Source organism: Cyprinodon variegatus, unplaced genomic scaffold, assembly GCF_000732505.1.
Source record: "Cyprinodon variegatus isolate N-32 unplaced genomic scaffold, C_variegatus-1.0 Scaffold1224, whole genome shotgun sequence".
In the NCBI taxonomy this organism is placed as follows: domain Eukaryota; kingdom Metazoa; phylum Chordata; class Actinopteri; order Cyprinodontiformes; family Cyprinodontidae; genus Cyprinodon; species Cyprinodon variegatus.
Genome location: NW_015151677.1, coordinates 16,641 through 41,546, shown reverse-complemented (window position 1 = coordinate 41,546; position 24,906 = coordinate 16,641). Strand labels below are relative to the sequence as shown.

The 24,906-nt window shown below is 41.1% G+C and overlaps 1 protein-coding gene across 1 annotated transcript in view; it reads left to right on the top strand.

The window, feature by feature from the left end:
• Window positions 1-20,112, top strand: part of LOC107102255 (dystroglycan-like) — a 42,076-nt gene extending 21,964 nt beyond the window's left edge. The window contains exons 2-4 of the mRNA XM_015401474.1: window positions 103-777; window positions 16,179-16,655; window positions 17,164-20,112. Of these exons, the coding sequence (XP_015256960.1) occupies window positions 352-777; window positions 16,179-16,655; window positions 17,164-18,978 (2,718 nt within the window). The 5' untranslated portion in view covers window positions 103-351 and the 3' untranslated portion in view covers window positions 18,979-20,112. The remainder of the gene's footprint in view (window positions 1-102; window positions 778-16,178; window positions 16,656-17,163) is intronic.
• Window positions 20,113-24,906: the final 4,794 nt, after the last annotated feature.

Sequence of the window (24,906 nt, the reverse complement as noted above, 5' to 3'; positions counted from 1 at the left end):
AGCTTTATGTGGCTTGAATTAGACTGAGGAGTTGGCTTTTGATGGTGTGTAGAATGTTCCCTTTTCTCACCTGTTTTCTTCTATTCATTTGTCTCCTAACAGATCTCGAAGTTGTCCGGCCCAATGGGACTCCCTGAGCTGTGAGGGACGCTCAAGAAACGAGCAAAGTTAGAGGACTAAAGCGGGTGGAGGAGGCGGGGCAGAAGAAGGCGCCAGGCGAGGAGAGGTTTTAAAAGAAGGATTTGGTCAATCTGTTGGGGGTGCATGCCCCCTCGAGACCTTTCCCTCCTTCTTGAACATCCTCCTTTTTGCTGGTTTCTGCATCACTGACAAGCAAACAAAAGGCCAAGAATGTTCAGTAAACGGAGTGTGGGCTGGCTGAGAGCTAGCAGGGGCCTCAGCGGGACTTCGTCAAGGACTAGAGTCTGGCTACTGGGTTTGGTTTTCACTGCGATCAGTTGGATTCCCCTACCGGCCAGCGCAGAAGTAGAGATTGACATGCTGGGAGGAATGGTGTTGTTGGACGCTGGTGGAGAGGGTGAGGAGTTGGGAGGAGGCGGGAGTGAGCTGGAAGCCTCCATGCACTCGTCGCTGCTTCGTGACTTCCAGGAAGTGGCGGAGAGCCTCCGGGTGATGGACGTTGGGGAAATGGCAGCAGCACGGCAGGAAACGGCGACTCCCACGGCTTTCCCAGACTCCTCAGCGGTGGTTGGCCGGGTTTTCCAGATCAAGGTGCCAAACAAGATGGAGGATGCTTACCTGGGAGATATCATAAAGGTGAGTAGGCTCCATGTTTTCCACTTTAGGTGATTCTGGGTTAAGACTTCAAACCAAACTCTACATCAAAATTAGGAATGTAAACAAATAGTCGAATTCAGATTAATAGTTGATTAACGGTTTGTGAGATTAAGATTGTTCCATCTCTTAACTGCTAACATCCCAATGTCAAAGTCACCCGACTTGCACACAGTAGAACCCACTTCGATTCCCTGCTGGGGGGCATGAGTGTAGTTCTTTAGGTATGATCCTTCACATTAATGCAACCTACTTTGTAAGTTGCTTTGGATAAAAGAATCTGCTATAAACATAAACACATGAACAATAAAAGGAATTTCTTTGAGTGTTGTAGTGTTACTGACGTCCACCAGAGGGCAACTTGTCATACTGCTCGCAAGAAAAGTATTGCCATAGAGTACAAACATGAATCCACTCTGGTCCACAATTATTGAGTGTTTCAGATGATGAAAATGTGCAGAAATTACTCTTACCTAGTTCTTTTTGTAAATTTAAACACTGAACAAATTGTTTACTTTATCATCTAAATACCACCCATTTAGTGGTGTTACGTGAGGAGCAGCATAACTTCTCTGCTGTGCTCGAAAGGTGAGGATGTGATGATGGAAAAGTGGAGGGGATTATGCAAAAAAATGTATTATAATATACAACATGAGCAAGTAGTGTAAATCAAGGAGGCTTTCATTCATTAATGCACCTCATGTAGTCAAGTTTTAATGTTCTTTAAGTAGCCACAATAACCTGTTCAATAGTGCTACTGTAGTAACAGCACAAAGTCTCATCAGATTATTGGGCAACACTAAAACCAGAACAAAACCACCACTGAAGCAAGACAACATTATAGACTGACAGTATGTCAAAGCGTCATACCCTGTCTGTTGATGAAAATCACAAATATTTCACATATTTTTGCCCGTAGGCAGCTGGAGATGGGCACCAGCACCCCTCGCGACCCCACTTGGGATAAGAGTGATGGAGAATGGATGGAATTCACATATTTTATTAATCTTTTTTAATTTAATAAACTAATATATCCCTGTTTGTTGTATAATTATTAATAATTTTAACAAACTCTATTTTTTTTTGTTAATTCAGTCATTATCTAACACAGCTTACAAAATAAATGTGTAAAAATTGTTAGCTTTATTTAACTTGGCATATAGTCAAAAGAAAACAAAAACATATATATATATATATATATATATATATATTTGTTTTTTCATTTGATCTATAATATCATCGAAAGATTTTCTTGATACAAGGAAAAAACTATTTTTTTTTTAAAAGTGTCACTTGTAGATCTTATGATGAATTCATTAATTAATAATTTGCATCATTATTTCAATATTAAACAATGACTTTATCAGTTGCCTTGTATCATACACTGGTTAACCTTAATTTTAAAGAAATTCTGGTTGAAAGTATTTAATACTGCGTAGTCACTTGTAACCCTTAACCTACAACTGTGACAGGTTTTGCTGATGTTTTTAACATCCTGAGTTGGACGGGATGAAGTTTAACTTGGTTTACACTCCAATCAGGAAGCCATGAACTCTTGATAGATTTTCAGAAGCATGAAAAACAAAGTAAACTCTGCAAACTGAGAAGTTGAGCTTCTCAGTTTCCCCACAGCACTGCCAGTACGTCTCCCTGGAGTCTCTGTTAACCTAAAAAGTCTCTCTTCTCTCTCATATCTGTGATTAAGAGGGCGTCCAGGTAACGGTGGGCGCGGCCTCTGCAGTAACTTCAAGCCTCCAAAGTAATTCTAAATTTGGAGCCTGTGAAACATCAGAATTTTTTTAATTTGGATGTTAAACTCTGGATCAGGGACTAAACAGGAAGTTTTTCCTCACAGGGCTCAACAGTCTAGATGCTCAGACCTCTGCTGAAGGGCTCTTTGGTTCTTGTTGATTGGTCTCACTGCTATTTGCAGTGGCTGCTGCACCTGCTGCTGGATGACTTTTAGGCACCTCAGATTGAAATGCTGTGCAGACGGACAGATTGTCATCTGCTCATCCATCAATAGCTGCCGAAGGGAGACACTGATATCCTTCTCTGGCCGATGACCTTCTCCAGCCTTGTGTGGAGTAAACCAAGACACTGTCCAGTAGAGATGCCCAGCTTCTGGTTTAAATCAATAGTCCATTGAGTTTTGAGGAGCAGCATCTCTATGCGCTTCATGGCTTGTTTCTGAGGAAGCAACTTCACAGAGGAAGGTTATAGTCGCTGCTTGTATCCAGAATCGTCTTTCCATCTAATCAATATCTCTTGATCATGGGCGAAGATACTGAGGCTGCAAGATCTGCTTTTCATTAGATAGTTACGAAAAATAAAAGTTGACGCAAACTTGTGTCATAGAGCATTTGTTTTCCACCCTAGTGTGAACATTTCAGTCATTTTGAGATTTATTTTCTGATAATTGTTTGATTAAAATGTGTTCTATGCGATTAACCGAGAACATCCGCTTAGATGGACAGTTTTTAAGTGATGTAGTGTGGTTGTCATCCAGAAGAGGGTGCTGCTGTTCATTCTCAACTGGAGCCGGATCGTTTTAGCCAGATCGTCCCAGAGGTCCTCTGGAAAAGAAACCTCGCAGCTTTGTTCATGGAGGATTAAAAGTGTAACCTCATAGGTTACATTTTTATTATGTTTTGGAACTATGTCTAATTGAAATAAGGTTTAAAAACCACAATATCTCCGTTTCAACATAAGACAGAACAAGAGCATAATCACAACACACTGATATGGTCTCTTTTTAATATTTTAGTTTGAATCGGTATGTTTATTTGATTTTTGGAAGCTAAAAAAATATTTGAAATGTTAAACATATTCCTTTATTTTAAAATTCAAATCATGCTTTTTTTTTTTTTTTTGTAAGGTTGTTTAATAAAAGACTGTGCTAGCGAGGCAAGTGAGGGACCTTTTCAGGCGTGTCAACTAATGGAGTTGAAATATTTATTCAAGGGATTGAAATGTCATTTTTAATCCCAAAATTTGATGAGGGAGATATGGAAAACCATTTGGGATTAGTCGACTGATCAAGAAATTATAATGGATTAGTGAACTATAGAAGTAGTCATTAGTTGGAGCCCTAGGTAGAACGATGGATTACTGAGTGAGGAAAAAGGGAAACAGAAGAGTTCTCAATCCGTTAGTTTATCTTTTGCTCCACTCTTGAACTGATCTTTAATTCGTTGCTGATGGAGGAATCATCCAGTTCTCTCCGGTAGTATCTGGAAGAAGAAGTCAGTTTGCATCTTATTTTGGATAAAACTAGGGCTGCAACTAATGATTATTTAGCAAATCAGTCAATCTATTAATAATCAAAAGAAATTATCTTTTACGAAGAAATCTTTTATGAAATCAAACCAGGTGAAAGTAAAAGTTTACCACTTAATGGAGCATATTGGCAGACGAAAACATTTACTCATTCCTAAATCCAAAATTTTTATATATATATATTTTTTTTTTTACAATTTTTGTAGTGTTGTAACGATACCATTCTTTGGCCCCGATAATGATACCCAACTGTGCAGTATTCGGTGATACCATACCGATACCATCTGTTTGAATTTGATGTGTGTATATATGAAGAACTGCAGACTACTTTGATGTAAAATAATTGCCATCATGGTTTTTTCAAGCTGCTGCAGTGCCTACCATTGTGAAGCAGGAAAAAGACTAATACAAAGTGAATCCAGTAGAACCTTTTATTGCCTACCTGGAATGGGTGACAATAGTTAAATAAAGTTTTGGCTCTCAAAATGGTATTTGCTGGTACTCGCCGATACAGATGCCATCATTTTAGTGCTGGATCGGAGCCCCGCCCGATATTGGAATTGGTGCAACGCTACAATTTTGATATAATTACTGCCCTAAGTGGGTCACTCTGTCAGTTAAAAGCATGTTTTACAGTCTCTATACTGCAGTTACTGATTGATCGATTACTAAATTAGTTGACTGTTAATCACGATTAATCAGATTGTTTCAGCCCTAGATGAAGCTTCTTTGATTAAGAAAACTTGGTGACTCCACATGAACTTATAATACATCTAAAAGGAAACCATTTGTCTGACTGATGTATTTGAGAAATAACAGCAGCTTCAGTACCTGCCTCCAGGAGACGCCTAGTTGCAATAGTTCTGAGGAAAATCTCATATTTAATTGAAGCACATTTTCTGCAATAGCCGATTTTTCTAATGGATGCTCTGAGGAGGAGACATTAGGTCCTCCGTCTCCTGCAGCTGAAGCACATTTCATCCACCCCAATCTAATTGTTTCAACCCCTGGTGTTGGTTACCTCCTCTGTCCTGCTGCTCATCTGTTCCCCTTTCATAACCTCCTACCATTTATTGCTGCTTTCATCTTCCCCAATGTCTCCCATCCCCTTCTTTTCTTTCCCTGTGTCACATCACATCAGATCATATCAATGTTTCCACCACCATGAGCAGCGTGAACAGCAGCTCGTATTTCTAACGGCTCTAATGAAGCCCTGCACACACACCCACACACACACAGGAGGAAAGCTGTTTGTCCCAGCAGCACACAAACGTTACATCAGACAGAAGCTGCAGGGAGGTTTGAAAGTTTTCTTCTTTTTGCTTTGTTATCCTGCCACTCATCATTCGTTCCAGGGGCCCAGGGAGGTCTCCGTGTTTGGAAGAAACCCTCCTTTCTTTAAGTGAAAGGTTACAGGTTAGACTCTATCTTGTGGCAGAGAACCGGGAGCAGTTTGTTCTAGATTTATATATTTTTCCTTCCTCCTGCTGCTGCTGCTGCTGCACCTCCTCATCCTGTATAACAAATCTGCAGCCCTTCCTGTGAATCTCCTTCCCACCACATGTGAATTCCCCCCTCCCCCCTCCCTCTGTTATTTTTGAAGGTCGGCGGTGCTGAAGGTTTCAGAGCAAAAGGCCAAATCAATTTCTCAGCTCGCCGTTGCTCTCACACTAGCTGTCCTTTCTTATGAAAATCTGCCTCAGTCTGAGAGTCTCCGAGCTGCGTGACAGCCCGCCTGCAGGTCCGCCCTCTGCTGAGCAGGTTGGACCGTGTCAGCGAATGCACCCCGCGTTTATCCGTTTACCAAGCATGGAGCTTTCCCATTAATTACCTGCAGACTGAGCTCAGGTTTCTCTTACGGAACACCTACGGTACAACGAGCCTATGAAGAACAGTCTTACCTTCGATATTTTCCAAGCCGCTGCGTTTTTTTGGGGGGGAAATGATATAAAGTCTGTGAAAATGCAGTCTGTGTGCTGCTGCAGGGGGCTGGTGGGATGGTCCTCTGCTGGAAGTGCAACGTTCCAGGCCAGCAGATGAGATGAGAGCTCTTCAGACTCATTACCAGTTTAATTAGCTGATTGGCTGATGGGCTCACTGGCAGTCACTCTCATTAATTCTTTGCCTCCTTTTAGTTTTATGCGCTCATTCTTTGACGTTCTGATTGTGTTTGCATAGAACCACAGAAATGGAGAGCTCCACTTTGAGTCGGTCACTGTAGAGCTTCGTTCTCAGAACCTGATTGTTCATTTGTATGTGATTAAAGCCGGCGGTTCATCTGAAACTGTTTTCAGACATAGTAAAAGGATTCTGCTGCTGAACAAATTTGTTTCTGCTTAGAGTGAAGGAGCTGCCAAAAACTCTGCTCATATCTTAATGCTGAAGCTGTTTAGGATAGTTTATTATGGGCTGCATGAAAAGCTGACTGTGGTACAACCTTGAATAAACTGGTTTCATGACCTAATCTTTCCACAATCTGGCCATAATTAAAAGCAACACTGTCAACTTTTTACTAGAGTATTAGCTAAATTTGAGATATAGAAATTGATTTTTCAGGTCAATATTCATCACTTGATGCGCATCGATGCACCATCCCGGCTGCACTCTTCAAAAACGCCCTGATGTAGGATTTAATCTAGAGGGAGATATGTGGTCTTTACTTGTAACTCCAGGAGTTCTCTAAGGAGTGGTCTGCTAAAACACCTAAACCTGGAAGTTACAGGTCTAGCGCCCCTAGTGGTGAAGTGTTATGCTTAAACATACCGGTAGAATAACTCTTTCAAACAGTAAAAACAAAAAAGTCACATTTTGATAGTAAAAATCACTGTAATGAGACACACCACGGACAAAAACGAAGACAGTTAGTTCATTTAATTTAGGGGGATATCTACTTTCATATTGGTGTTTTTTTATTATATGGATGTTTTATAGATTTGGCAATGGCCTGAATTTCTTACACCACTGTTTGCCAAAACTCAGATAAAACCCAAACTAAAATTTTAAAAACAAAACAAATATTCTGCTTCTAAGATCCTTAATAAGGCTTGGATAAAAACTTCTCTGGACATTTGGTTTATTTTAAACCTTGCAGCTTTATACCTTATTTCATTACCTTCATGATCCCTCTGGACTATTAATACTGTAAAAAAAAGGAAAAACCTGTTTGAGTGCTTCAGCTGAATGACCACTGTTAGAAACGGGTGGGGAGGGGGCAGCCCCAACTGGACCTGTCATTTAACTGAACTGTTCAGGAATAGTTTGTGTTTAAAAGTAAGACTAAGAACATTTTTAATCCATGTTACGCCTTGACACCAAAAAGCGGCTCATACCTTCTAGACCAGCGGTTCTCCACCTGGTTCCTCAGGTGCTTAGTTTGCTTTCAGCATCTGGTCAGTTCATTTGTCTTCTGCTGTTCCTTTTCCATATTTCATCTCCAGTGTTTTCTCCCTTCAACACTAATAGTTTGATTTATTAGAAACATTAAACATTCTCAGTTTTGAGGGACGAAAAAATCCATATTCCCTCTATTCTTTCCTCCTTTCAGAGCCTTCGGTTCGACTCTCTGAGCTGTCCTCTTTAATTATCAGGTCTCCTCTTCAGTCTCTCCGCTGCTCTGCATTTTAAACTGCCATGTTTTTCCAGAGAGGCGCGGGAGCCGGTAGCTGGCAGGACAGGAGTGGAAAACTGGTATAAAGGGAGCAGGAGGAGGGAGGAGGCAGCCCAGAGATAAAAACCCAGCAGAACATATGAGTCAGCCGAGCTGAGCGCTGCGATGAGGTTACTGGCACAACAGCAGCGGTGGCCATGTTGCTATGTAATTAAATGTACACCGGGAAAAGCTTTGTGGATTCATGTGTTCACCATTTTATTGTTCCACCGATTCATTCATGATTTAGCTGAACATGTTGAATCCACTGACTGGAAACCATTCACGGTTCTGTTACTGGTCCCTGATGCCTTCATGGTTGCATTGCAGAGCTCTATTTCTCTGATGATGGAAGCAACAATCTTTGGTCCTGATCACTGCCATGGAGTCACAACTTCTGGTGCTGGCTTGGTGTGTCCCTCTGGAGTCTCAGCTTTTAATGGGATCGTCCTGCATGTTTGGTTCTAATCCAAAGGGGAGGTGGTGCTGCGGGCCAGAGAGCTGCTGTCATCGGTTCTACAGCCACAGGGAGCCCAGAGAGCCATGTTTGGTGCTTAAAAGGTACAGAAGAGTATTTATAGAAGTTGGACACTGATTGTAGGACAAATGTTGTGCTCAAACGGATCAGCAGCGTTCAGCGATTCACCCGCCAACAGAGTGTAATCCAATCAATCAGAATCAAATCCAACCAAATGGACTGAATAATTTCTGTCTTCACTCTGCGTCAGGATGCTGATGTCTCTGCTCAGCTTTCTGAAGCCACAACACAGAGTTTCAGTCGGGATATGGTCTTGACTTAGGCTTGGTAGTATTTTTGGTTCTATTAACCCAGTTTGGAAAGTCCAGATGTGCTGAAATGGCCTCATATTGGACTCTGGAAATGTTAGTGAAACTGAGAAATCAATGGTCAAGTCAGTGCTAGCAAAGTGTCCAGGTCCTGTGGCTGCAAAATGAGCCCACAGCATCAGCCTACCACCACTGTGCCAGACTTGTTCAAACAATTCCTACCTCTGAGCTTTTATCATACATTCTAAAGTCTAGTGAGTCTGAGGAGGAGCTTTTTGGTTATATATAAAATATGAAAGTGGAATAAAGCAGCTGTGCTCAGACTGGCATCTGAGAGGAGCTGGGTGAGACTGATCCCGAAGAGAAATAACCGTCTTTCATCTTCCCCTCAGGCTGCCATCAAGCTCCCATCTTAAGCACTTCAGCATCATGTCCCACATTACCCCCCGTCAGTATGTTTAAGGTTTAATGCTGTGTGTTGGTGTTAAAGCTCGTTAGCTGGATAAAGATAGCCAATGTTTTATTCACATGGCAACAGCCGAGGGGTCTGCTGAAAACACACCCAGCCTGTAAGCCAGCACTGAGGGAGAAGATGGAGGATCTGGGAGTTTGAGTGTTTCTTATGGCAGCAGAAATAATGGGGAGTGAATTTGGGAATACACAAGTTAAATTTAGTTCATTTTTTCTCTCTTTGTATTACAATGGATTTAACGATTTTCTGATTTGACCCAAAGCTGAATCTTTACGATCTTAATTGATGTCCTTATTAATCAGCGTTTTATCTTCAGAAAACATGGTGTTTGATCTCTGCTCACACAGAACCTCATTTAAGTTTTAGGGTTTAAAGATATCGGAATACAAGCAGTTGAGCAGATTAAAGATTTTTATGATTTTTATGCTCTTCCCTCTGTGTTGGAGGAATGTTCATAACAAGTAAATCAATACGAGCAGCTGGACCGGGAACGGGCAGATTTCTCTACGGATGGAGAGAAACTTTTCACAATCTCAGTAATGGGTTATATCAGAACCACTCAAAGTTTAAATGGGTCACTGAAAGTAAGGTTTTTTAACGTACCCATGGAAGAAGGCCTTAGTCCTTGACACGGCCGACCCGGGGTTGGAATCCGACCTGTGGTCCTTTGCTGCATTTCTCTCCCCCTCTCTTATACCTCCTTTCCTTTCAGCCTACTGTCAATAACACAAGCCACTAGTGCCATATAAACAAACAAAAAAAAAAACTGAGTTTTTTTTTTGTTTTTGTTTTTTTTTACCCACAATGTTCAGTTTTATCTAGGGTGATATTTCTGACTTCTGTGAAACATATTGTTAGATTTAATTTCAGTTTAATCTCCAGTTTCTCTGTCCAGTTGTAGGTCTTACTACTTCTAGCCTGGATGTCTCCCTCTGCTGGATGACTTACATGCTTCTAACCAATCAGAGCCCTGCATGCAAAGAGAGACGCCTTGATTATCATTCACTGGCAGTTGATTTTACCTCTGATTTTTATTTTTTTTCTTCTGTCTTAAGCCAACCTGAAGGTTCTCCTGAATCCATATAATCTTTTACAGATAACACTGTAGACACAGAGCCGTTATGACCCAGAAGGTTCTTCTCTCAATGGTTCATGAACTAGTCTGCATGTCATTTTAGCAAAGTCACTTTGTGTTTCTTTCTGCCCGTAAGAAATTAATGTTTTTGTTTTTCTGGATGATTTGGAGTAATTTTAGTAGACTGGCCTGGGAAGGTTCACCAACATTCTCCAGTAGTTCTCAGTAGTCCAGTACTGTAGTTCTCTCTCTGGTGTCACACAATGGGGATGAGCAATTAATTAAATTTGGGATATAATCGCAATTTAACATAATACAATTTTCAAATTGCAGAGGTACAATTTTACAATCGCACTGTATTTAACAAGAGTTATATAGTAAATTTCTAACTCCAGCCCTTTAGATGGTGGTGCAGTGCTTGCAGTGGGTTTCTTGTCACACAGAAATGTTGAGAGAGCTCCAGCTAGCTTAAACATCCATGCATGCAAAGAGAAGCCAGAAGTTTTTCCACATAAAGGTTACCGTTAAGTCCTGCAGTAATTGACTCTGGACTAGCAAGCTTTTGAAAACCTGGAGTGAAATATCTTCAAGGTTTTGCTTAGTGCAAAGAAAAATCTAAAAAAAACAAACAACCCAAACCATCAGAAATTGACTTTTAGCCCTTTCCAGGTGGATTTGTCTGATATTTTAGCCTACTTCATTATGTCAGATAGGTTCTGTTTTGGTGCGATTTATGAACTGAGGTTTAATTTTCAAAGATGTGTCTAGTAACAGTACATGGTGGGGGCAGTTTCCCCCTGAGTGAATGAAATCAATGTTTTTTTTTCTTTATTCATAAAGTCTCTAGTTTTTTAATATTCATCTTGGGTTTGCTGCATTGCCATTTGTCAAAAATACTCAAGGGTTTTAATCGCAGCTTGGGATGTTTCTATAGGAAGTTTCCATCTTCTCTCTGGGCAGGCATTGCTGCTCTCCAGGCTCTCAAACTCCCTCCCAAAGTCCCAAAGCAGGACTGTTGGGTTCATTTGTGTCTTGACATTGCCTCTAGTAGAGAACCTGCAGCTCCACACACAGACCGACACCTGGATTATTCCAGGAAATGTGACGTGTAACTACACAGCTGTGTCGAGAAGAGGGAGCTCAAAGGGAAGCAGACAGACTGACGTGCACAGACGGCTGGACTGAGAGAAGAAAGGGAGAAGTGAAGCACGAAGAATGAGGAAGAAAATGAGAACGATATCTCCTGAAGAGATATTACGAGGAGGCGTTGAGTCTGCTGGCGGAGGAAGAAAGCGGCTCATTGTTGGAAGAGCGGGAGGAAAGCATGAAGAAAGGAGACCATTGTTAGCAGGGCCGGCTCAGCAGATAAGCCTCATATTTAGGAGGAAGGACGATGAGGATGAAGAGTCGCTGCTGGAGCCAAACAGGGATGGAGTGAAGGGAGGGAATTAAGAGAGAGGAAAGGAAAAGTTGGACAATAAAGAGGAAAGTCCAGTGGAAAATGTGAGGAAATGGGAGGTATAGATGAACAGATGGGTGGAGAAGTTGAAGAAAAGAGGGTGGATGGTAATAGGTGGCCAGAAGCCAGGTGGATGTTTACAAGAACTCCATTTCTGCCTATTTTTACTTTTAAAATATGGCTTCAATCCATAGCAGGCTTATTCCCACTGTGGGAGTCCTGGAATGGCAGCGATATGAGGCGTTATGCTGGAAAGCCTGTAACTTTGATCAGAAACAGCAGGTTAGCAGGAGAAAACAGGGTTACTCCGAGAGAAAAGGAAAGGTCTAAACCGGGCCAATGATGCTGTGGCTGAAATTCAAATACAGAACCTGGGGAATACTTCTGGTCACACAGAAATTCCCCCTGCAGCCTAGCAAATACTCAATACCCTGAGCTTCAATTACATGGCAAAAATAAAACCATTGAAGTGATTCTTAAGGTTTGCTGGATCCTGAGCCTAAGGGAAAACAGGACACAGAACCAGAGCTTGCTTACCCTTCAGTTTTGGTCCAAACTGAAAAAAGGGGTGCAGCCTCAGCTACGAGGCTTTGGTTTATGTTATAAAGCCGGATGGGAAAGATGATTCCCAGAGCTGAAATAGATTCCAGGAAAAATGGACCTTTACTATTAATGGTTCTATTTTGGGAGCTACGGTACATGAGGAAGACATTATGACTGTGGATCAGAGCTATGATGTCTTTAAATAACCATCTGCACAAGTGTTATTTTAAACATTTACAAATACACCCAGATGCAGCTGTATTACACTGTTATATGATGAAGAGTGCTTAAGGCAGTAAATCAGACTCCAAGCCTGCAGCACACTCTGAGCTCTCCTGTTAAACTGGCAGCAGGTCAGAAGCCAAGAGAAGCTGGTCAGCACTGGTTCCAGCTGCGCTGCACAGATCCAAACAGCCAATGTTTGCCTGCAAAGGCAAACATTGAGTCTGCTGCTGTGGGGAGACGGGTGCAACAAAAATAACTAGGAGTCACTGCATGTGTGAGGATCAGGGAAACTTTCGAATGTCCTGGCTCCTGGAATTGGGAGAGGGGACCTGGTTGATGTCCATGCCACCATCCAACCTCCAACAAGGTCAGGTGAAAGGCTGTGAAAAGTTACTATGAGGATTTCTGTTGTATTGAACAGAAAACTTCAGGAAAAAACTTAAATACAAAGTGCATTTTTCTCAGTTACGAGAGCAGGTCCTCTTCGTGGATCCCTTCACCTTGAATGAAGATGTCCTTACAACATAAAAGGTTAACCAGAGCTGCACAATCTTCCCGTTATCTTGTTGAGGTCTTGAGATGCTCCATATATTACTAAACAATTATATAATTGACAAAGAACGATATCATGCACAACTGCAATTGTGTCTATCAAAGTGTATCACACAAGATGTTAGTTGAACCAGTTCCAGACCGATTAAAGAGTGAGTTTTCAGTTTATATGGATTAAGTGAATAGAATTATTATTTTAAAGAATTTACTAAATCTATATGCAGTGCGAGCAAATCAGTCATACTGTTAATTTCCGTTGTTGGCTCACAGACAGGTGCATTGCTAGCTAAAAACAGATAATCCAGCATTAAATATTAAACAATGTTGGCCCTGACACACAGGGAAGTACATTGTAGCATAAATGACACATCAAAGCCTCAAGTACAGTATCCACTCTACTGTATATCCACATATATTGTAATGATGAGCTTTCCAATTGAACCCTAATCGGCACCCATCAGCCAAGTGTTGCCGCAGAAGACCCGACAAAGCCGCTGTGAAGGCAGCGAGAGGGAGAACAGCCATGCAGGGTAAAATCAGCCTCATGCCAGTGAGGCATGATAATGTCTCACTGTGTTTCACGCCTGTCCCTTCTAGAGACTACAATGCATTTTGAGCAGATTTTGTTGCACGGCGGTGGCTGTCAGCATAGCGTACAGTGCTGATAGTCATGGTGGCACTGCGGCTGATGTGTCAGAGGAAATGATGAAAGAAGCTCCAGCTCTGATGAGATTAGAACTCGTTTCCTTTTAATTAAGTGTTATAAGTCGGGGCCAAACAGATGTGCCTCGCTGCAGCACTCAGGTTGTCATTCATTCTTTAAACTCAACATTAACATCTATTATGGTGAAAACGTGTTCCTCTTTAAAGCATGGCGTTGGAGTGGTTTCTGAGGTGATTTCCCTGCAGTAAAGTTCCTGAACGAGGCATTAAACTGCAGCTCTCAGAGGTTATCACTTTGCTCTGAATAAATTACCTCAGCTTGTTGCTTCTCTCCGGATTGTTTCCGTCCTTAGCTGTCCTTGCCACCACCTTTAATAGCTTCGCAGAAAGCGGTTTAGTCCCGTTTCTGCCTGGTGCCTGATAAATCTTGCAGAAAGCAGGGTTTTCCTCGCTTCTTTGAGCTTGCTCGGGCTCCATCCTTGACTCTGCTGTTTGGGAGTCTGCAAAAGAGAGGACAAGATAACCTTTGGGGTCGAACATCAAGCTACTTTGCTATGAAACATTGTTTGGCTTCTGAGATTTTAATTATTTTCTTGTTTGTTTATTTTAAAGAAAAACCCAAAGCTCAGAGTTACAAAAAAATATAATTCAACCCTACACCTTCTCAGAAAGAGAGGAATTTCAGTCATTTAATCGCTCAGTCACTCTAAGAAATTATCTAAATTACTCTGCAGCTAAAACTCATTGGCAGGAATTTTCAGGCCAATGTAGGAGAGCGGGGTTAATCTATGAATCTTTGGGAATATGGCACAGACCTCGACCATTATCCACAGTAGGTGAACATGGCTCAGTGTTTGCCTAATTTTATACCAGCTGAAAGGTTTGGTGTTTATTTTTCACCTCTGAATGGATACATGTTTGTTGTATCAGAAATCTCCACTTATTTTCTGCTAGAAAAATGCTGCCTTTATTTCCTGATGAGTGTATCCATATTGTGACTGTGTGTTAAGTCTCTTATTTAGGTGTTCCACCTTTGCAGTCCTCCAAACCAGTCCATTACCATAAATATGGGCTAGTTTTAAAGTTTAATTAGGCATTCAGAAAAAAAGTCTCAATCTAGATGCATCAATTAATAGTTATTTTTCTTTGACTCTTTCAGCTCATCTTTACATTATTTGGCTTTGTTAGACCCTTCTTTTATAAGCCATTGCTCTACCAGAGTAGTGAAAGCTCCAAGCCAGCCGCTGTAGCCCATGATCCAGCAACCGGTAGGGCCTCCTTTATGGTCAGCCGGTAGGGCCTCCTTTATGGTCAGCCGGTAGGGCCTCCTTTATGGTCAGCCGGTAGGGCCTCCTTTATGGTCAGCCGGTAGGGCCTCCTTTATCGCCACCCCGTAGCGCCTCCTTGATAATCATCTGTGAATCTTAGCTTTAGCTCAATCGCCTGATGGGATCTAGACTCCTTGGTAGATGGAGAAGTGCTATAAATGCAGGGTCACCAGGTTCTGCACTGCAAAAACAATCTGAAATTAAGTAAAAATGTCTTAAATCAAGTGTATTTACCCTTAATTTGAGCAGGTAAATAAGATAGATTGCCAATGGAATGAGTATTTTTACACTTAAAATAAGTCAATTAGATAATATGCACTTGAAATGAGACAATGCAATTGATTTTTCTTATTTCCAATGTAAATTGTCTTGTTTCATTGGCAAAGTGTCTCATTTACCTCCTCAAATCAGGATAAAATGCACTTAATTTAAGAAAAAATGACTCATTTAGATTTACATTTTTTGCAGTGTGTGGCTGGAGTTGAATGGTTGTTCTTGTTTTGTCACATCTGTTGTTGCCATGATAAAATCTTCTCAATTACTCTGTTCCCTATCCTACAGTTTTATTAAATCAAAGCTTTGTCACCTTTACCCACCCAGAGAGGTGTTGAGCCTTTGGAGAATTTCTGAAGAAGAGCAGCACAGCGTTACTACAGTAGGCATGGCATTATTTGGAGCGCTGTTGGGTCGGAAGACCCACTGTCTCCAGGACAATCAAAGTTTAGAACATCTGATTCGAACCACTCCTTTCACCCTGCCTCTTTGTTTTCCTTTGTACGTGCTGCTTCTTAGCTGGTTAGAGCAGTAATGATGCATCCTGGGAACAGTGTCCCTGCATAATTTATCAACCAGGATTTATTAGCCACAGAATTAATTTGTTGAAGGGGTGGGGATTCAGACTCTTGTTTTGAATTTATTTTTACGGTTGCATTGTCACTCCCCAGTGATCTATTTCTCCCCATCAGCCACCTACCCATCTCATAATTGGCCAACTTATTTTCATTTTTGGCGAAAAAGGTGGGGGTGAGGGAGTTGTGAGTGACTAAAATTATTGTTTAGTTACAGCAGGTATCCAAAACAGATACAGATTTGCAACTGATTGATGGTTCGTGGAGTCTCTCCGGAGTTCACAAAAGTTTTCTTTAGAGAAGACTGACTGAGAAATGCAGCAGGTGAACATTTGGAAATCATTAAACTCTGGGTAAAACTCATCCTAGACATTTTCTGCAGTGTTGCCAAAACGAAAAACACTTATTTTAATAATTATTCCTGATCAAAAACACCAAATACTTTGTATGTAAAAGCTTTTGTATCTTGGAACATCTGTTAATTCCCTCCATCTTTTTTTCCTCCAGGTGACGGAAATGGGAAAGGATTCCCTGCCGTCCTGGCTCCACTGGGATGTCGACAGTAGAATCTTGCGGGGGCTCCCTCTGGATGAGGATAAAGGAGTTCACTACATCTCTCTTACTATTTCCAACCACACAAAGCCCTCCTCTTCCTCCACCTCCTCCTCATCAGAGGTGTTTTCCATCGAGGTTCACCCTGAAGACCACTTTGATTCAGACTCATCTCAGCTGCTGTCCAACCAGGCAGCCGTGGAAGATCACATCCAGCCGTTCACCTGTGGCAATGAGGAGCCAGTCACCATCCTAACGGTGATTCTGGATGCAGATTTAACAAAGATGAACTCCGAGCAGAGGGTGGAGCTCCTTGAAAACATGAGGAGCTTCTCAGGAGTGGAGCTCCAGCACATGAAGATGCTCCCTGTGGTTAATAACAGACTGTTTGACATGTCTGCATTTATGGCAGGACCGGGCAACGCAAAAAAGGTCAGTGGATGAAGATTTACTTTTACATCATTGTATGTCCCAATACTTTCGTAAACCTACCAATTGACATTTGTCTCACAAGCTGTAGATTGTAATTTCTTCTAATTTTTACTAAATTCTGACTATATTCTTCTACATTTTGGGCACCAGCCTGTGCATCAAATTCTGACTGAAGACACATTCTTGTCTCTTTAGTTTTGGAAACTGGTACCAGTTTGTTGCTGGGATTATAATCAAAGCCAAAACTTGACATTTTCTGATCTTTAGCCACTGTAACATTCCCATTTTTTTTTTTTACTTTTGTTGATTTTCGGGCTGACGTGTTTAACTAGTAGATCAATTGAGAGTAAAATTAGATGCCCCAAGTCAGTCATTCAGCTTTTTCAGCTATAAAAGGTTCCTGCGCCCTACAACTACATCTTGTTCAACATTTGATTTCCTCTACTTAACTTTGAATGAACATTAAAACATGACTTCATATCTTCATTAATGGTGTTTCTTTTCACAGGTTGTTGAGAACGGGGCGCTTCTTTCATGGAAACTTGGCTGCTCATTGGACCAGACCACTGTTCCAAATATAAACAGTGTCCAGGATCCAGCTAAAGAAGGGACAATGTCTGCCAGGTTGGGATACCCTGTGGTTGGATGGCATATTGCTAACAAGAAGCCACATGTCCCAAAGCGCGTGAGAAGGCAGCTGAACATCACTCCCACGCCTATTCTTGCTGTGCTTCCTCCGACAACAGCAGTGGAACCTCCAGTGAGGATTGTCCCAACCCTCTCTTCTCCTTCTATTGCTTCACCTACAGAAAGTTCTGCTCCCCCTGTACGAGGCCCTGTACCCCTTCCTGGAAAGCCCACCAATAAAATTCGTGACCCTATTGCTCACACCCCAACCTTGGGGCCACCTCAACCAACAAGGGTAGTTGAGACCACCAGCACGGTTTCCATTCAGCCAACCATGACCAGGCCAAACTATGTAGAAGCCACTCCCACATTACCCACTCCACCAAAAAAGACCACCAGGAAACCACCTAGAAGGCCCAAAACCACTCCAATGACCCCCAAGTCCACTACCCCCGCCACAAGTACACCATCACCTGATGTCATACATGATCCATTCAATGAAAAGCCAGTACTGAGGAATCCCATAGATCAGGTTAATGCACTAGTGGGCACCTATTTCGAGGTTAAAATTCCCTCTGATACATTCTTTGATAAAGAGGATGGTACAACAGACAAGCTGCGTCTGACCCTGAGAGAGAACCACAAGGATGTGGTTGGAGACGAATCCTGGATCCAGTTCAATACCACCAGCCAGCTGCTGTATGGCCTTCCTGATGTTCAGCACATTGGGAAACATGAGTACTATATGCAGGCAGAAGACAAGGGTGGCCTCAAAGCCATTGACGCCTTTGAAGTCAGAGTAAAACGCTGGCCTCTCAACGACAAAACACCAGTCATATTTACTGCCCGCTTCGAGGGAGAGCCACGTATGATTACTAACAACATCCACAAGAAGATTCTTCTGGTTAAGAAGCTGGCATATGTACTGGGAGACCGCAACAGCAGCACGGTGAGTTTAAGGAATATCAGCAAGGGGTCAATTGTGGTTGAATGGACAAACACCAGCCTCCCCCAGCACCCATGCCCAAAGGAAATACTCAGAGACATGAGCAGGACCCTTGGAGATGCAAGTGGGAAACCCTCACAGAAGTTTAAGAACTACATGGGGCCTGAATTCAGTCCAATTAAGGTTGAGGTGAGGGGCAAAGCAAGCTGCCGAACATACTCCTTCATCCCACCAGCAGAGATTGATATCCCAGAACCTTCTGCAGTTACTCCAGGTCTTGGATCAAGCCGGGACAGCACTGATGATGTCTATCTTCACACAGTAATTCCTGCTGTGGTAGTTGCAGCCATCCTACTCATTGCAGGAATCATTGCGATGATCTGCTACAGGAAGAAGCGGCGGGGCAAGCTCACCATTGAGGATCAAGCCACCTTCATCAAGAAGGGAGTGCCTATCATTTTTGCAGATGAGCTTGATGACTCCAAGCCTCCCCCATCCTCCAGTATGCCCCTGATTCTCCAGGAAGAAAAGCCCCCTCTTCCTCCCCCTGAATATCCCAACATGGCTAGTCCAGAAACGACTCCCCTCAATCAAGAGTTGCTAGGGGAGTACACAGCTCTGCGAGATGAGGATCCAAATGCCCCTCCCTACCAACCACCTCCTCCCTTCACCACTCCCATGGAGGGCAAGGGCTCTCGTCCAAAGAACATGACTCCCTACAGATCTCCACCCCCCTACGTGCCCCCCTAAGACTTATTTGCCCCTCACCTGAAAGGGTGGAGGGATGCTCCAGGAACTGTGCTGGTTTCTGCTGTTTCTGTCTGGACTTTTACAGGAAGATATGTCAAGAGGTGCTAAAGTTCCAAAAACAGGAGATTATGGTTTGGGTGGGGGTATAGGATGTTGGAACTACTTTGAGGGACTACTGGTTCTATGGTAGCCCACATTCTGCAATAGCCTGACAAGTCTCATAACAGTGGGCTTTCGGTTCAACCAAGCTTCTGAGAAGAAACAACTGGGAGAGCTGCTCTCCCTTCTCAGCATTTTTTCTTAGATTTGAATACTGGATTCTACTTTGTTTTCTTCTTTTCCCAATAACACTTTCTTTTTCACTGGACTGAAGTGTTGCCTAACAGCCTTTATTGTGTCCTGCTTTTAAACAACACAAGAAGAGAACAACAAACTGTCGCCAGACCTCTGCTTGGAGACACTCGTCTTCTAAAAACAGCGTCAGATTCTCTTCCAAATCAGAGAATCTCAGATCACCCCTGCAGACGATGCAAGAGACGGGGAGGCCGAAGTGTACGCGTGTGAACGAGTATTTGTGTGCGTTTATTCGGATTCATAACGGTTTGCCTTTTAACACTATTTATCTGTTTTTATCCTTATTCACAATGTCTAGTTAGGCTGAGAATAACAAGGTAGCCTAAAAAGATATAGAGAGGAGTAGTCATGTTCTGTTTGTTTTTAAAATCATAAAATTTCTGGAAGACATCTTTTTTCAGGAGGGTAGAATGAATTGCAGAAGACTGATTTATCTTCTGTAATGCTAGACATTTTTTTTCTCTTTTCAGTTCTTCTACAATTAAAATCAGCCACAACTTGTCCTGTTGGATAATAAAGACGTAAGAAAAAAATGAGTGGGGTGGGCCTCATGGTCTCAGCTGCTGACCACAAACATTTCAACCAAAAAATGCATCCCAGCTGACAAAGTTACCCAATATTGTAACCACAGTGGCAAGGAAATACTATGGAATTTTCTCTTAATTAACATTGATAACATTGGAGACCAGTTTTGGTAAGAATAAAAACACAAACGTGAGAAAAGTATATCCTCTTAGTACATACTGTGCCTTTAGGTTTTATAAACTATTAAAAAAAGGTCAGAATCACCCATGTTTAGGACTTTTGGAATGGTCTAAAGAGGAGATGGATTTCCAGTCAGAAATAACTTGTACCTTATAGTACATGTTTCTGAGCATGGATTAGGTTATTTCCTAGTGATTCTACAATTTCCATAATCTTTATAATTTGATCTGGAAATGTTTCCATCTTTGGTCTCTAAATAAATAACTCCCAATTTCTAACATCTTCAAAACAGAACATGTATAAATCCATTGCTATCTGGTTCCACCAACCCTGCTAATTACCAATACACTCCCTAAAGTTTTTCTTTTAGAACCAAGAAGGAATAGCCCAATTAGATTTTGGTCCACATGTTGTGGTTAGAAATCACTGTCAGTGATTCGCACAGAGACAGAAGGTACATCATAGTTTTAGTGGGCAGTGTTGCCAGCCCATGATACGTTCACATTGTGCAGTTCTTAAAAAGGTTGGGTTTAGCTGTTTTTACATGATGAAAGTATATCTGTAGCCTATGTCTCACAGGCTGCACAATGAAACCAATCAGCCTCATGTATACCCACAATGTGACCCTGAGAAAACTCCGTCGGGTGCTGGTTATGATGCTTTGCATTTTACAGGCTGTACCTGACTGTCAGACCAACTATCTGACAATCATTCGGCTCCACTCTTGATGCCACCACTGTTGCCCTCTTATTTGCATTATAAATGCAAGATTTCCTGTGATTGGGATCCAAACACTATGCGTACCTTGTTACCATCTAACTGGACAATCCCTTCTGAGTTCTTAATGTTTTTTGTCAGCATTATGAGTATTGGTTAAGATTATATTCCATAGATGTCCAGCCCAGCCTTTTTTTTTCTCCAGTACAAACAACCCAGGATGTTCTCAAAGCCAGGGATAGATATTTTTCTATGTGCCACTGGGACTCTCCCAGAATTGTACCTTTTTTTTTTTTCTTATTTTTCTGAGCACAACAGAGGTGATTTCGGCTGAGATTTAGAAAAGGAAAGATTGATTCTAACCAGTAGCTCCCAGAATTATTTTTTTCTACTACTTTCGCCTCAAATTGTTTATTAAAATGATCTGAATTGATAGTCTCCTATGATTTGTTAAAGTTTTAGTTTAGTTCATTCATGATTCAGTTATTTACACTTTGTTTTTTTGTTGTTTTTTTTGTCATGGGTCACATTTTGGTGTGTTTGTGTCTCTAATGTATCTCCTGAACACAAAGACGGAAGGACCCGTGCGTTCTGTTTTAGTTCTCCACCCTTCTGTCCGAGTTTGGATTGAAAATGACCCTTTGCAATAACGGTGTACGGTGCGGTCCGTGAAAAGACTGCTCCATGCAGCCTCACACGAGTGACTCGGTCATGACGGTTTTTGCAGGAAGCCAAGGCTTTTTTTGCTTATCGAGTGTGCATTGTAATAATAAAACCAACTGGTACCTTAATCAAACTAATGCCCACCTTGTCTTTATTTCATTCACCTCGTCTTTGTAGGATCTGCTGGGAGTTCTCTGGCCATGATGTCTTGTCCTTTCGTATTGCCTAACCTAACCTGACTGTCTGTGGGGAAGCTTTTCAATCCTTTGGGCTTCCCTACTGCTCCAACTTATCCTTGAATTGATTAACTCACCTGTCTGAAGCCCGCAGGAGATTTTAGCTCCTGTAAAATGCTGTTGGGAACGATGATACTGCTGTCCATTTTTTTTTCTTCAAGATTGTTTGACTGGTTAAACGATTAGCTCCGGAAACTCCATCTGATGAAATTGCTGTATTTACAAACTGAATACAAATGATTTGTGCTGATATTGATCAGATTGATTATTTGTAAACAGTTTACCTTCTCCTTTGCCCCATGCTGATAAGGCATGACAGAGTTTAATTTGGAGGAGGGTGAAGCAATGATGAATGAATTTCTGATGCGTCTTCGGTTACTGAGTTGGAGAAACAGACCTCAGGGATGATCAAGATTAATGAAGGATTGATCTTAGTTTGATTGGGGCGAAATGTGAGGTGAGTCTCTGCTGTCCAAATAAATCAGCAATATGTTTAGCTGTCGTAATGTGGGTCAATCAGCAAATCCCTGGCTGCAAACAAGGTAAAACTGAAAGAATTGGGTCTCGTTTAGTCAGAAAACATACATTTTTTTTTTAGATTATTGGGTTCTAATCCAGCAAAATTTCACAAGTTTTTTTTGTTTTGTTTTACGAGGTAAATGACATAAAAAAAAAACAAAACAACTTTCATCCCATATTACACCGCAGCTTAAATCTGGAGATGACTAGTGGTTTAAGATGACTTTGAAAAGGCTGAGCTTGAAGAAACGGCTTTCTGTATGACTCAGTGACAGATTTAGGTCTGTTAACCTCCCCAACCCACACACACGGATATAGGCTTTTAAATGGATGTTCTGTTCTGTCAAAGCCAGAGGTTTTCACATTTGCCACATCAATCTAAGGTTTGGATGATGACCTTTTATTCGTAAAAGCTAGACCTTTTAGCACTTGTCAAAAGACTTGTGGTTGATTCATTAATGCTTGCAAGCTGTGGCTTTTTCAAGGATGTATATATGTGTGTGTGTGTGTGTGTGTTTATATATAAATATATATTTTTAAACATCCTACAGATATTGTTCTGTTCACCATCTTTTAGCTAAACCTGGATTTGAGCAACAAATCCATGCTTGTTTCTTTAAGATATCAACATATCCCTACTTTTGCTAGAGATCAGCTTACCCGTGGGTTGGGGGTTAGTGGGCCATTTCCCCTTGAAGATGCTCATGCCTCTGTTTATTCCCAGTTCTTTTGCCTGGAGTGATCACTCTCCATCCTAAAAAGGACATCTCTCAAACAACACTTTAAATTTATCATGATTTAATCCAAGTTTAGCAGACGGTGCTGGGCTCATGTCTTGTGTCAAAAGAACGAAGATAAAGCCTGATGATGATTCCTGTTGGTCCTTATACTGCAGTTATATTAGTAAACTCTGTCATGCCAAGTTGGTGTCACTCTGACAGGGTGTGTCATTATGTCCAACCCCTATATCGTATCTGGCCCGATCGCTCTTCACTGCCATAGCTACAGGCATATGTTCCCTTTTATTAAACCTGGCCCTTGAAAAGAGTAACTGTTTTATTATCTACATAGGCTATTATATCTATATAGGCCGACTCATATCTTCCCATTCTTTTCTGCTAAGCTTGTGACTTGGTAATGATGATCATTTATATTCTGACAAAATGGGTCTCTGCTTCAACAAATCCAATTTCTGAGGGAGATATAATAAACATTACGATTTATGTATTATACTATGGGTAGGAAAAATAATTAATGGAGAAATATATATTTCTATATTTAACAACCTAGGTGTTTCAGAATTAAACAAGCCTTTAGGGTTGATAAAGATTATTCCTAACATTAACCTATTTACATCTGAGCAGGAGACAAACTTCCAGGCAATAAACACAAGAAGCAGCAGCAATTCAATCAATAGTGTTAAATCTTAATGGTGTCGTGCCAGTCCATTTAGTTTCTATACATAAAAAGCTGCTAATAAAGTTCTATGGCTAGTTTAACTTCTTCAAAACTCAATATTTAAAGGGCCAATTGAATGAAACTACTTTATACTATAGAATACAATTACGGTTTCACAGTTTTCAACACATCCATTGTACAAATTCCTTTTTATAAAAGCTGCAAAAAAATGCATCCACTCATCACTATTTTATTGCAGCAAGGAGTAAGAAAATGCATGCTATTGTAAGATAAATTTTTTTCTTTTTTTTTTGTGTCCTGTTTTGCCAATATAGCTGTTGGAATAGATGTTGCTAAATATCTCCAAACTTGTTATATGAAAGCATGTTTAATGTAAATCGGAACAAACTGATATAAAATAGATTTTAATGCTGCGACTAAAAACTGCAATATCATGAGCTGAAAGGGCATTTAAAAGTTGTAAATCCATTGGACCCCTGAAATGTGCACTTGCCTCTATCTAATTTATAAAGAACCTCAGATTTCTGGTAATCCATTTTGTTTCATTTATTTTGTTGTGATTTTAGCTTCATTAGAGCCGATGTTTTAGAGTTCATGCAGATACTTTTTTTTTATGGATTATATCGTGTTATGGTCTGACGAACCATTTTGCTAGATATGTCTACATTGCTGTACTATTTATATATATTTGGATATCTGCACCAGGAGATGAGGGTGACAAATACTTTGTAAATAAGCTCAAAAAAGAAGTGGGTAAAAAAAAACAACTGTGCTATGATTTATGTCTGACTGATCCCAGAGCTTGCAGGGCTACTATGTGGTAGTTAGTGGTCAAAAGCATTAAGTAAATTTTGAATTTCTTTTGAAAATGTTGCAAATTCTGGAAAAGGTCTAGAGAACACTCATAAATCCAAGGCTCTAAGGTCTAGTAAGAAATTTCCTATTTGACCTTATCAAAATAAGTGATGATCTCAAAGCCATGGCATCTGCTGCTGTTTGTCCTCTATCAAGTACAAATTCAGAGCAGCCATCTTCGTTTTATAGAGCTTTAAGCTTCATTCTGTTGAAAATCTTTATTGAGATGCTCATTTTATTTCCCAGCAGGGCTTAGTACTGGCCCACTGTGCCAACAAAACCAATATCTCCTTTAATCACCATTAAGGCTTTAGTTTATGGTTTTCTGTGCAGGTCTGAAGCATCAAACGACAGAGTGAATTCTTCTGGTTAAAACCAGCTTCTGAAAATGTTCTCCATATAAAAGAGGAAAGAAAAAGGCCCATTTTCGGTTGAGTCAGCCCTCTGATAGATTATTAGT